At 40.0% G+C, this 14,285-nt stretch overlaps 1 protein-coding gene across 4 annotated transcripts in view; it reads right to left on the minus strand.

Moving 5' to 3' along the window:
- The window catches only part of CIT (citron rho-interacting serine/threonine kinase), a 93,681-nt gene that overhangs the window by 64,090 nt on the left and 15,306 nt on the right, over positions 1–14,285 (minus strand). For 3 of the 4 annotated variants that reach the window (XM_074972816.1, XM_074972815.1, XM_074972814.1), the window contains exons 9-10: positions 7,917–8,097; positions 117–222 (exon numbers count right to left, since the gene is read on the minus strand). In XM_074972816.1, the coding sequence (XP_074828917.1) occupies positions 117–222; positions 7,917–8,097 (287 nt within the window). Of the gene's footprint in view, positions 1–116; positions 223–7,916; positions 8,098–9,156; positions 9,417–14,285 lie in introns of those variants that run through there. The other variant, XM_074972818.1, reaches the window with a different exon arrangement.

The following is a 14,285-nucleotide window of genomic DNA, read 5'->3' on the forward strand; positions in this document are numbered from 1 at the left end:
AAAAGAACTTTGCCCACCACAGATCTGGACGATCAGCAGCATCTGAGAGATCCCTTGGCATACACTGGTTGTAGATTCCTGGAGCAATGAGGGAGGCCACTCACATAAATAAATACCTTGTGACACTTGTCCTGGGTGTCCTGCAGCTCTTTGCTCTTTAGAAGGAGTTTCTTTTCCATGGAGCTGATCTTAGCTGGAGAGTCCAACACCGAGACAACAGACCTAAAAGAACAAAGCCAAATAATACATAAATATAGACAAAACGGTACAGGACTTTCCACTTAAACAACTTTGGTCAGATCATTGGGTAGTTATCCTGGGCTAAACTAGGAGGAAAGATGAGGCAAACTTTATGGAGTAACAGCTACTAGATTAGGTCAATCAACATTGTGTTCATTAGTAACCACCATGTCAGCTCCTCTACTGGTTACAAGATTAGTACTTTCATTTACACAATAAGTTTTAAATTCATAACATCAGACAATGTGACACAGAAAGCATTTCCAGGTGCTTCTTACACATATCTGCAGGCATTACAAAGCCAAATGTCAAATTGGTTTTAACCACTCAAGAAGTTAAATAATTCACTGAAAATTCACTGCCTGTTATATTTTGTTACTGTTAAACGGGTTTCAAAAACAAAAGCAGACAGTACTAGAAAAGCAACTGAAAACCCAAATGTGCCAAACTCTGAACCACAGTGAGCTGAAGCACCTGCTCGTTAACTTGTTCTATGCTATCCCAGGATTTTACTGAAACATTCCCAGTCCAGCTCTCTACACCCCTTCTCTATTTCATCCACACGGACACAATTAGCCACATGTCTAGATCTCAAAGTTCCACCAATAAGCTGGGTCTCCTGAGAAAAATCTACTTAACTGTAGCATTCATTGAAATTTGACTCCAGGAAATTGAGGAACGTATTTACATTTTTTTAATCACTCTCTCTGATGTGGCTCTTTACCCTCTTAAAGTTAACCATTCGTGTCTCGACCCCAAAGGGGACCGCAAGCCTCTTGTAGGGGGGGTCATGGTATTGCCACCTTTACTTCTGCGCTGCTTTCAGAGCTGGGCAGCTGGAAAGTGGCGGCTATTTGCTGCAAGCCCAGCTCTGGAGGCATGGTGCCGCCAGCAGCAGTGAAGAAGTAAAGGGGGCAATACCACACCAGGCCACCCTTACTTCTGCGCTGCTGCTGGCGACAGCGCTGCCTTCAGACTCAGGCACCCAGCTCTGAAGGCAGCGCCGCTGCCAGCAGCAGCGCAGAAGTAAGGGTGGCATGATAAGGGGGGAGTGTCATCACTTTTTTGGGGGGTGGTCATCAAAGCCTGAAATATTTACAAAGGGAGTCCCAGCCAAAATAAATAAATAAATAAATAAATAAATAAATAAAAATTGAGAACCCTTGGCTTAAACTGATTCTAGAAAAGCATTAGAAGGGACTATTTGTGATTTGGAGCATATGTTCGTGTTTTGTACTCTTAAGCCAGATGTTTTAACTATTACCTGCTTAAATATGCATCTCAAATTATTAAAAAAAAAATTAAAAAACAAAAATCACATTCTACAGAAACAATTCCCTGTAGCAAAATGTGATTCCAACTAGGTAGTTAAGCAGTTAATAAGGGAACCAGTTTTAACAGAAGAAGCCTAGAGCTCATTGTTAGTTGAGATTTTAAAAGTACAATGAAGATGCTAATAAAAGAACATGCAGTCTGCCCACACATTGCTTGCCGGCTTCTCCTGGCCACAGCTTTGGTATGCAGCCAGTTATCCCCATGGAGAGAAATGAGCTTCGAGCAGCCCTTTGCACATAGCTACACACCCACACACAACAGCACTGTCTCTTCTTACACCAAGGAAAGTTTGATTTTACCACCACCATTTTCTGAGAAAATGTACTCCCAAGTCCAAAGAGACACAGAGGGTATTAGTCACATACATGAAAAGAAATGGACTTTATAAAACTGTTCTGCAGCAGCATGTATGGAACAACAGATTTTAATGAGTGCCACCTTCTAAAGCCATTTGGAATGCAATCCTGAAATTAACCTAAGTATAGCAGAGCCCACCACTCCCAACCTGCGTAAAAATGTCTAATATAATTAAATCATTTAAAAAAAAAAACCTAACAAAGAAACAAGCCTATTAGAAGAATGAAACCCACATATCAAATGACAAGATATAATGAGGATTTATTAGAAGAATAAATCTTAGAAGTGAACGCACGGGTTAAACACTCAAATTGGTTAACTGGTCTAATCAACCCTGTCCCCCAGATTATCACCTTTAAAAGTCAATATATCAAAACATCACTATACTCCTCCAGAGAAGAAGCAGCCATCAGAGAAAAATACTTATTAAATCCCATCACAGGCAGGCGTACAAACAAGGCTAAAAATGGATAGGTGAGAAAAAACAGTCCTAGAAATAAAAATTAAAAGATCACACTAGCTAAAAAAGATGCAAAGGAATCTGCTTCAAAATGTAATTCTTATAAATATAAAAATAACTGCAAATGTGTAATGATAATTTGGATAAGTTTTTTATATTAAAATGTTAACTTTTGAGATCTCTAAATTATCTCAGCAAAAGCCATTTTTTAAAAATAATCATAGTTCCACAACATTAATCATCGCCCTTTAGTTTTCTGCTCATTCTACAGGCACTGCTCAGCAGATTCTAGCTAGTTCTGATAGAAAAGGGGACACTTGCACCACTGGTTCATTATAAACGTTCCTGTTTCATCCTGGTGTGTGTTTTTTGTTTTTTAAGGAACAGGCTCATAATACTGTACACACCATTTTGCAATTCAAACATTTTGCCTGGAGAGCCAACTAAACCATCTAGCTGCACTGCAACACAGGGAACAACAGTATGGGATCCAGGGAGAAAGCACACCACACAGCAATGGAGTGGTGGGATGGAAAGGGGTGTATTGCTACTCTTAAATGGTCCCGCAGCCAAAGTTTGGAATGTCATTAATTGGCTCTGGAGATCGCTGCTCCTCAGGTGTGATGTGTGGGATTTAGGAAGAAATAGACTGCAATCTTTCTCGCCCATTCAAAATAAAAAAGATGCCTTAAGAAGTATATGTGCTGACTGTGACAATTTTTTTTCTTACTACAAAAATCAGTACATCTCAACCCCAAAGCAAGCTGGTCACCATATACTGGATTTGCATTAGGCACACAAGAGTTTAGCTGTGTCCACTTCAGCTAATTCCTCCTTTCATGCAAACGCTACTAAGACTGCTTCATAAGTACCCCTACCACCTTTTTAAGTATCAAGAAAGAGTAATCAAGAGAAACGGGATGTTTAAAATCTAACAGAAGCCTTATCACGGAGATCCAAACTCCCAAAGGATTTTATCACAAGATGTGAGATGTGTGCTGTAGTGTCATTGTTACATACCCCCTCATTCAGAGTTATCTCAGAAGTTAAACACATTCAATCTGACAGCAAAAGCTACCATGCAAACATATCACTCAACTGGTACCATTTCAGAATATTTAATTAAATTAACCATTAAATCAAGGGTCACTTTTCTCAGCACAACAGTGTCTGCAATTTCCTCTAAGGTGTGAAGAAACAAACAACAACAAAAGGGAAACAACTGTTGTAAATAAAAAACAGGAATGAAGGGGAATAGAAAAAACTCAAGTCTTGGTCAAATCTACAATAGAAAACGCTAACCACACTAGCTGTGCTAATCTATTTTCAAGAGGAAAATTACCTCCTTGAGTTATCATTTAAATGAATTGGCTTAATGCTGATTACCTAATAGTTCATAGATGATAGAGCCACAGCCTCTCCCAGAAGGACTGTAGGGAATGGTGCAGAAGTGCTGGATGTCAGAGGGCTCCTCCTATCCTAATCTTTCCAAGTAAGAATTGCTACAGAAAAAGCAAGAGGTTAACCAAAAGGGAATGGCAAGTTCACAGCTCACCCTCTATCATGCACTGTATCGTTCCTACCTTTTTATCCCAATCTCATAAGCCTCCAACTCACCTGTGCCTCTTCCTTCTCATAGCTGTTGGTACCATCTGTCCTAATCCTGGCCCCTGCACATATCCATACTCCCCCTTCCAATCCTTCATGCTTAAGGCTAAGATTGTGTCACAGGCATTTTTAGTAAAAAATAATGGACAGGACGCAGGCAATAAACAATACATCATGGAAGCCCAAGTCCTGCTATGCACAGGCTGAAGCTGAAGAAGTCATAGAGATCAATTAAAATCACAGAATCTGTGACCAAATCATATCCTTTACTCATGCTCTATTCTCTAACTTCATTTCCATCTCTACCCTTCCACTCTTCCAGCCTTTCCATTTTCTGCTTCCTCTCAAATGCCTCCTCCATCCTAAAACACAGCAAAAACCAAACAATGATACCATCAAGATGTGAAGGCAGTGAACTGAAACAGCAGAATATTATTGAAACCTTGTTCTCCCTTTCCTCTTTTCTCCCTTCACAAGGGCTGGAACAGAAACCGACCAGCTGTTAGATTAAACCTACCAGCCAGAGAGGTCAATACAAAAAATAACAGGGGAAGAAATCCTCACCAGCAAAGTATCAGGTAAAATACTGGTGACAAGGTCAGCCCCTCTCCCAACATCAGCTACTGGGGAGGGGGAAGGTGCTTAGATATCTACCTGCACCAAACATGAGAATTCCACATTTTGTATCAGCCTTACCTCTAGCTAGTAAGAGTCTGATAAATGTGAAGAACCAGTCCTCTTCACACTTCTCCAGAGTCTCTTATTGGCTTAAGGAGGGTAAGAGTTGGGGCAAAAGAGAATGAAGAGAGGTCTGCTCTACCCCCTCTTCCATCCTTTTTCGGGAGTCCTCCTTACCCATGAATCATGCAAATGCCTATCTACACTGTTGCTTCTCAAGGCTTTGTCAGCCAGTGGCAGCAATGTGAAAGTAACATGATTCTTGACAGTTTGGCTATGGCCCACTAGATTCTGACTGAACATAGGACTGGAAGGGACCTCCTGGGTCATCAAGCCCAGTCCCTGCTACTGCATATAATCCCATTCATAAATTTATCACGCTCCATATTAAAACTAGCTATACAGTTTGCCCCCATTACTCCTATTGGAAAGGTGTGCCAGAATCTCTCCTCTGATGTTTAGAAACTTTCTTCTAAATTACCAGCCTAAATTTATCCATGGCGAGTTTATACACAGTTGTTCTTGTGTCCTTTTGCTTAAATAGCCCTACTCCCTGCCTGGCATTTACCTCCCAATGTATTTACAGAGAGCAAACATATCCCCTCTCAGCCTCCATTTTGCTAGTCTAAAACCAGCTCTCCATTCTCCTAACCATCCTAGCAGTCCTTCTACGTACCCATTCCAATTTGAATTTATCCATCTTGAACGTGAGTGACCAGATCGGTACACAATATTGCAGATGAGGTCTTACCAGTGCCTTGTACAATGGAATTAATACTTCCCCATGTCTATTGGAAATACCTCACCTGAGACATCCCAGATGTAGTGAAAGTAACAGGGACCTTGTTAAATACAATCTACTGCTGCTGCTGCACAAAACCGTGAGCAGCAATAAAGGCACTGGCGCTATCAGTCTGCAAACACAGGAAACCAGCCCGGCATCACTTAGCAACCATGAGAATTATCATTCATTTTTAAATGAAAGTTTAAGTTCTGCATTGATGAGTTAGTACCTCACATTTGTTAGAGGAAGCGCCCCCCTTACTACTAGCAAGTACACAAATGATTCTTTCAGCCTTACCCTCTGTTTGTTGTTCTCATTCACTGCCTCCTGTCTAAAATTAGATTGTTAAGATTCCTAGGGCAGGTAATATGTCTTATTTGTTCAGTAAAGTACCTAGTACATAGTGGACACTTTATAAATTATAAAGAAGAAATCCTCCTCATTCCCCAACCTAGCAGTGGGATTGAGATCATTAGTTACTGCACTAGGTCAACACGAGTTTAAATACTGATGTATCCTAATCTCCCTACATTTCTTGCAATATTTAGCAGCTGCTCCTCAAAACAAAATGCAGTTCTTTACTCCCAAAGGTAAATCCAGGAATGAGTTTATGAAAATCTAGTTCTAAAGTAAAGTTCAGCCTATAAAATAAGCAGAATCTTCTTATAATTCCTTTCTTCCAAAAGGAATCTAACATATGACCAATTTTGTGCATCAACATACAGGAGACCAGGCTGCATCAGGCAGTTCTACACAACTTTACCCATAATTCCTCCAATGCATATTAATCTTGACCCTCTTTTGCGGTATCCTCGCTATTCTACTACTAGAACCCACACAAAACTTCAACCGTTATCCTGAACGGTTATATGCACCACCTCCCACTAATCAGTTCCAACATAGCTTTGACAATGCATACCTATATCAACCTGCAACACCCCCATTGTGATCAGCCTGTAACCAATATCACACAGATATGCCAGTGCACCTGAGACTTAACCATAAACCCCCTCCACACTTCCAGTACCAGGACCCCAATACATACAGAGTTGTACAGAGTTCTAGCAATACACCTAGATCAAGTTCTGGGTCTCTACTGACAGTTACACAAATGGCATTCTGGTTTTGTTATGTGGAGAACAGTCCACTAGGGAGTAGGATGACACCGTAAGTCATTTCACTTATAATTCAAGGTAGATTTTAACCCCAAGTATCCACAGTTGAAATTTACCAACTCCAAAACTACTTCCACTTACATATCACTAAAAGCCAACATCTCATCTTTCAACCATTATTATATCCTCCTCCTTCTCCCTCCCAAACATGAAGGCAACACCTGTGAGGAGGGACAGTCACTAAAGACAGTCGGAGTCTCCCCATGTGATCACCGACCTATACATCATATAACCTTGACTCAAAATATAGGCAACAGCCAAGAATGCCACCAAATTAGGTTCCTCTCTTCTCTCTCAAGCAACTTACTCAGCACCAAAAGCAACTATCACAGCCAATATGACAAAGACATGAAACCTGGTTCAAGTCCCTGATGGGGACTAACAATCAGCGATGAAAGAAAACAGTTGAAACTAAAAGATAGTACCTTAACATGTTGAATCACCAAGCCAGCCAAAGGAATTGCATTTCTGAGTGGCCTTCTAGTACTGGAATAAGGATTCCACAATTTGATGCGCTGCACTAATTCTTTTCTCATTAGCTCGAACACCAGGAACCAAGGACTCACCAGGTCAAAGAGGTTGACACCATGCCATTTACACTCTTCCTTTTCCTGTCTCAGTTCTCTCTCTGAAATCCTAATTCCTTCCCAAATGAAGACCAATTTTTATGTTCCTCACCCCCTGCACTGTCTGTGGTTCTCTGACCCCATAACACGTCCACAATACAGCAATGCCCAATCTCAGTGTTTAACTTGACCGAGCAGTACACACTGCCAGCTCAGTGAAGTTCTATCTCTGATTCACTGACCCATCAACACACACTTCTGAATTAGTGGAGCTCCATCTCTGTGGATCACTGATTCAGCCTCACATCCACCTCTAGTTCTGTGACAACCAGTCTCTGCATCTCTGACCTAGCAGAACGTACCCCCAACTTCAGCCTCTGAACTCCATAGGATTTTCCTTCTTCCAGAGACCTGAAAAAACAGAAATCAAACTGCCCACTCCTCTCCAGGGAACAGCAAACACAACTAATCCAAAGTAACCAAATCACAATTTTAGCAATGTCAGTTTCAGAACCAGCCTTATTTTCCACACAAAACCAGAGAACAATATACAAAGCCACAGCAGCAACAGATCAAGCCTAAAGCGGTCAGCTTCCCTAAAGCAGAGAGCAGGCCAGTTAAAAACAGCTTTCCCCCTCCCCCATCCCCTCCCCAGTACAAGCCTTGATTTTCTTGTACTGATCCTGTTCACTTCGACAGTAATTCCCACTTACTCTGATCTGAGAATCCCCAGAGCCTTGATGAAGGAAAACCCCACAAACCGCAAATCTTCACCCGAGAAGCCGGCTGGGTTCAACTGCCGCGGAGAGGATAAAACCCGCGAATTCTTCTCTGGTTCATCAAAATTTGAGGTGTCATCATCAGACCTGAGGGTAGGAACGAAGGGGGGAGGAGCTGGTGGAAAAGACAAGGAGAAAAGACAAATTTCAGCTACAGTTTGCTCTGCAACGGTCCCATTCATTCAAATGCTTGCAATGGCACTGCAGCTCCTGCTTTTAATCTTGCTAACACAAGCAGACTGAGCTGCTGCTCTCAAATCGTATTACAGCAACAAGAGATTAACCCTTCAGCTACCAACATGGCTACCATTCTGCAGGCACAATGTCTCCCATGCTGGTTAAACTGGTATTTTGAGTCAAAGGCACCAGGCTAAGAAAAGCTTTGGTCTAATATTTACAGGTTCTTAGTTCCTGATTTTTCTAGAAAAACAAAGATGTCTCTAAACCACCCAATTAGTGGAGTAAACTACTTCATGAGAATAGAGTTAGCTACCTTGCTAGCCAGCTAAGGACTAATTTCTGCCTATCACCTCTACCAGCAGCCTCCCCAGTCCAGATTTCTGGTTCTTGTTACTATCAGTAAACATATCTTGTTCCTGGAAGATTTCAACATGCTGCAGCTACTAAACCCCAATAGCTCTTGGAGGAGGGAGAAAAAGAAATAAAGATTTGCTTCCCCAAGACAGCTTGCTTAGGATTTGGAACTCTTGGTGGGACACCACTGCAGTCTGGCTCCGATACAATCAGCTTTGAATACAGGTATCAATGGCAGGAATTATAATCTATTTCTTACTCAAATTTTTAAATCAAAATCTCTTAACTTCTTAACCAGTTGCTTAATTTCAGCCCATCTTCTAACATTTGCTGCAGTTTAATTAACGCAACGAAACAAAAGGATGTTATTCTAAATGATGTGCAGCACCCCAAGTCCCTGCTGGTTTGGCTGCATGTGAGAAAAGAATGAATGTAAAAGCTTGCTGTGCAATTCCTACCTCATAAAAGCATGTTTCCTCCCAAGATTTTTTTTTTTTTAAATTTCATCATTCAGGTCCTCACTCCCTGCAAATCTACTAAACTCTTTTTTGATCTATGAAGCAGACAGCTCTTCAGTCCACAACTAGAACACAGCCCATTGTTACAAACTGATGGAAGTGTTGTGTGCTAAAACCGTTACCATGGATCCAGTATAGATCTCCTGTAGCTGAAGGGCTGATGAGAATTGAAGAACCAGGAACAAACATTACAGCCCCTGCAGTGCAGGCTCCCTGCTCCTCACTCTGTGCATGCTCTGAGTTTAACCCTACCTGCCTGCATTCGTGACAGATGCTGATGCTTATCTGACTGACACAAGCAGAATGAGTCACTGCTGGAGCTTGCTAGCTCCCTCTAGGTTGCCAAATCCTTTCACAGCTCAATTTTTAACTCTTAATTTTCTACACTAAATTTGTGTATAAGCTAACAGGAGACCAACACCAAGCTACCACAACACCAGCATTCACTGGCAAAAATCTGCCTGTTTAAATCAGTAAATTGCAACAGTACATACATGCATGCTCTATTAGGGGCTCTCCAGGGAGCCATGCTGACACAGCTTCCAAATAGGGGAAAGGAAGGAAGCTCCACCAAGCTGGCAAGATACTGCTCCCATACCATAGCTTCAAGTACATTGGAGTAGGATGAATGAAAAACTCAAAGATAAAAATATGCATTAATAAGGAAATTATATTACCTCTCAAACAGTCTCTGGAGCATTCAAATCTTCTTTGTCAATATCAAACAAATAGATTTATTGGTTTAAAAAAATTGCAAAGGTTTAATAGGATGGGAACTGTATTACAGAGTAAATTCTCTTAATATGACATCCAGTTATAGCTCTTCTGTCCAGTGCTCTCACTCACACAAACACAGGAGCAATAGATGATAATACAACTTCACTAGCTATAACATTTTTCATACAAATGGCATCCCAAAATGCTTTGCAAAGTTAAGAGTTAAAGAGTGGCAGAGGGAAAGAAATACAGGTAATACAATACATTTCATTTTCAGCATCCAGAACTAAAAGGCCTTTGGGCACCCTTTAAAAGGTTTATTCTCCACACCCCCATCTAAGATTTAAAAAGAGATTGGATTGATGAGACAGAGTAATATAGGAAGGAGAAGACTATCTAGTTGATATGGTAAAGTCTAGAATCCCTCTTGTAAGAGTAGCCAAAAACATACCTTGACAGAAAAGGAAGGGGTATATTATAACTCTATATATGACCATATCATTTAATATTTAACAGATTTGTTCAAGTTAGAAATACAGAGCGAGCTAGAATGTCACCTTTCATCAGAAAGTAGGGGGAATCTATGCAGGAACCATCCTCAGGCAACTACAATTAAAGGCAAGAAACTTTCCTCTCAAAAAAGTCCCCACTCAGACTACTGCTGCTAACGGAAGCAAGGAGGAACAAGATACACCACAATACCCAATAGCAACATCTTCATATGGTTGAAGAGGGCTAAAGATGGAAAGTAAATAGGACTTTTAGAAAGAGAAAGCTAATTTTAATATCACATCATTTTCTACTGCAATTTCTTCTGATGTTTAATAAAAGCTCTGCACAAAGGAGAGACACATAGAAAGCTAGCTGAAAGGGAAGAAACCTGAATTTGCCCTTTGCTCTGCATCTCCTGAAGAGGCATTAGTGTGAGAAGAGCTATTACCAACCTAACACAGTTGAGAAGCACTTCTTTCTAACCTTGTTACAATATTACTATCAAGGAAAAAAAAAAAGTCATTCAACAAACACACCTCTGGCTGCAAGGGGATCAGAACTGCTGACAGTGACTGAGAGAGGAAAAATGAATTTCTTCGGAGGTAGGTTTCAGACCACTTTGGATGAGAACAAACTCACAGGAGTGAGAAGGGACACAACTGGAAAGAGATATGCTAGATCCGCTTTGCTTGGTTGGTTTTGCTAATTACTTGGTAATGTCTTTAGATTCCTTTATTCCTGAGATTAAGGCATTCCCCTGCTTGTCTCTTGAAACTGCCTGTAAAATAATTGGTGTGGCTTATAAAACAGGCTGAGAAAAGGGAGCAATTTGGTTGGTTAACAAGGGTTTAAATGCATGTCTATGAAAGGGTCCTTGGGTAACCAGAACTGGCCAATTATTTCTTGTTTAAAACCAGAAAATTCTCATTCCTCTATAATTATGGTATCCTAAAAATAACAAGATGAAGACTAGCAAATACAAAGGTGTAAGCCTGCTCATATCAAGGCTATTCTCAAGTGTTTCCTTAAAAAGAAGAACCGCTTAAAAGAGGTCATAGAAAGACTCTGGGAACTGAATAGCAAATACATGCCATTGTATCTGGCAAGATTAAAGATTTGTTCAGGAGATTCACACTTTCTCCCTCTCCAGGTTTATTCAAAAGGAGACAAAACTATGCTACAAACAGGATATTCTAATCCTGATACTTCAATCTTATAAAAACTGATTGACACATGGATCATTTTCTGCCTGTGATATGCCGCAAGTGACCACATGTGCTGTTTATTATTTAAATGCCTTCTAGAGAACTGCACATTACATAAGAATCAATTGCTTACTCAGATACCCCTCTTATGGAGGAAGGATATAACCCTCATCCATCTGTTCCCTAAGAATGACTTCTGGAGGTAAGGGGGTGTCATATGTTGATAAATTTAAAAAATAGCACTGCAGTAATTACCCAGTTCATCATCATCTTTATGATCACACTAAATGAAAAACAGTTTTTGAACTGTGTTAGTATGTGTATTTATGTCTAGTTCAAGGAATAATACAATCAGCTCCATCATTTCAAATTATTTCCATGTAACTAGAGATTAGATACTGCATTTCCCTGGGTCAATGAAAGACCTTACTGGACTAGGGAATTTGAAGGAACTACAGAATAGAAATGTATCTTGTCTTGTTCTGTGATACAATCTATTCTTCCTGGTGTCAAAAATATATACTGCCTTTCCAATGGCAAATAGATTAAGCATTAGTATCTTGTGCTTTCAGTAATATTTATGGAAAACCCAACAAAGGACAGCATCAGCTCTGAATTATATTTTTAAGAATATTTGATCTAGAACAGACTAACTGCAAAATACACAATAGGCCTATCCCAGCTATAAACAATATTCACTAACTGTACAAGAAGCTGACCCCCTTGTAACTTCACCCAACCTAAAAAAATAAAAATATTTTAAGACAATGGTCAATTTTTTCTGGAAAGTTGTCAATAAGGCATTTGGAAGATATGAGGGCTCAAAAATGAGATGATCTCAATTCTGGAGTATTTGAAGTGAGCTTTAAAAGCCTTACAACTTTGACAAGTTCCTGACATTCAGCTATCCAGATTTAATTTGTGGGAAACATTCCCACAACGTATGTCTTGCAGACTAGACTATCATATTGTAAGGATGCATGATTTGGAGTCACTTATGCTGGTAAATTGTTCCTGAGACCCCCCATTTCTCAAAAAATTACATTACATAAATACCTCAATATCATGCAAACTCCATGCAAAGAGAAACAGGAAGATATTGGTCTTTTCAAGTAGTTTTCACATTTCCTCTCTCGCCATATTCTCCCTGGTTCTGTTTCCTCCTGTCCACTAACCTTTTCTACAACTCACTTTCTTCTTGCTATTGTTAAACATTTTATCCTGCTTATTAAACTATCATCTTTCATCAGAAGGGTACTTCTGAAACTCCCAGGTAATTGCTTCAGTTTCCTCTGCTTTTCAATTTCCCATATTCAAATGCTACTCCAACCCTTATGGAATCCTCTGAGCATTCTTTCCCTTTCTCTGCTAAGAGGGGTACGTAGCCAAAACATTTGGCTTGCTGTATGAAAGAGCAATAATGGGGGGGGAATGTCTCTCTGTGTATTTGGCTACATTGTCCACTGCCATTAAGAACAAGAGTGTTCCTCCCAAAGCTATGAGATCATTCCTTGGGCCAGGTCAGAGAAAAACAAATGCTTCAGCACCAATGGCTGGCTTGGATCTCTCCTGTGTCATGACACTACCTCAGGCATCACAGATTAGGAAGAATGAATACAGTGGATTTTTTTTTTTTTTTATGAAGACATTTCTCCAGAGGTAGTCTCCAGCTCTCTATTACACACCTTCCTTTGCACTAAGATGTAAAGTTCCTTCCTTTCTTCTCAGATACCTTTGGATTAATTTCATACAGGTGAATATTCTGCCCTGGCCTTCAAGACCTTCTGTTAGTTGCTGGGCTATTAGTTACTTCTGTGACTGCTGCCATTTTCCTTTGTACTTTGCCAAAGAGCAACTACAGGACAATCCTCAAAGGAAATACTGTCCTTGCCCTATGTGTTTTGTATTTAGATTAGGGTAAAAAGCCTCCTGACCACTTCTCAACTGTACTTCATGAGATTAAGTTTGTAATTTTAGATTCAAATTAAATGGCTAATGTAATTTACTGACTTTTAAAAAACAATGAAACATGAAACTACAGTTATGAAAAGCTTATTGGATAGCTTGCAATCTTCTGGCCAGTAAGCAAGCAGTACATCATACCCAGTTTCCTCCGTTTCTCTTAGTCTGGATTCTTTTAACATACTTTAAAGAGCAATGTTCTGAATTTTCCAGTCTAAACCCTGATTATTATTTAACTGACAGATAAGTATAATTATTCTGGCTACCAATATAATTTTTACTCTACGTAAAATACTAAATACACAATCCAAACCTTTTGCAGTACATTATGTCAAGTAAATCAACATGCAATCTTTAGGAAAGTGAATGTTCTATAGCAATAAACTTCAGTAAACAGCAGAAGTAAATAAATACAGGGCAGAGAGCCTACATTAGGTTTTGCTAGTATGCTCCTAGTAAGGTGCAAACTAACAACGAAAAGCTGTTTCAAACACCTACTGGAGCAGATTCAGGTGGCTGACCTGGGGGCTTACATAGAGCTGCATTCTACTTCTACATTTAGGAGCCAACTTCAGATTCCTGCTGCCTGAGCCCATGGAGGTTGGAAGCTTTATAGAAGTGACTATCTCAGGGGAAGAGAAGATATGGTTTAAATGCAAAACTAATAATTGTTTTATAAGTTCCCATAACAACAAAAAGTGAAAGGATGTTCTTGGTCAGTATTAACAGCACAAATTCTAAGCTGAAAGGGGTAGAGTTAGGCTGATTATCTAGGCGCTTACATAGCCCCAGTTACAACAGTGATGGATTTCAGAGTAGCAGCTGTGTTAGTCTGTATTCGCAAAAGAAAAGGAGTACTTGTGGCACCTTAGAGA

The sequence above is a fragment of the Natator depressus genome, chromosome 15 (genome assembly GCF_965152275.1).
Source record: "Natator depressus isolate rNatDep1 chromosome 15, rNatDep2.hap1, whole genome shotgun sequence".
NCBI lineage: Eukaryota > Metazoa > Chordata > Testudines > Cheloniidae > Natator > Natator depressus.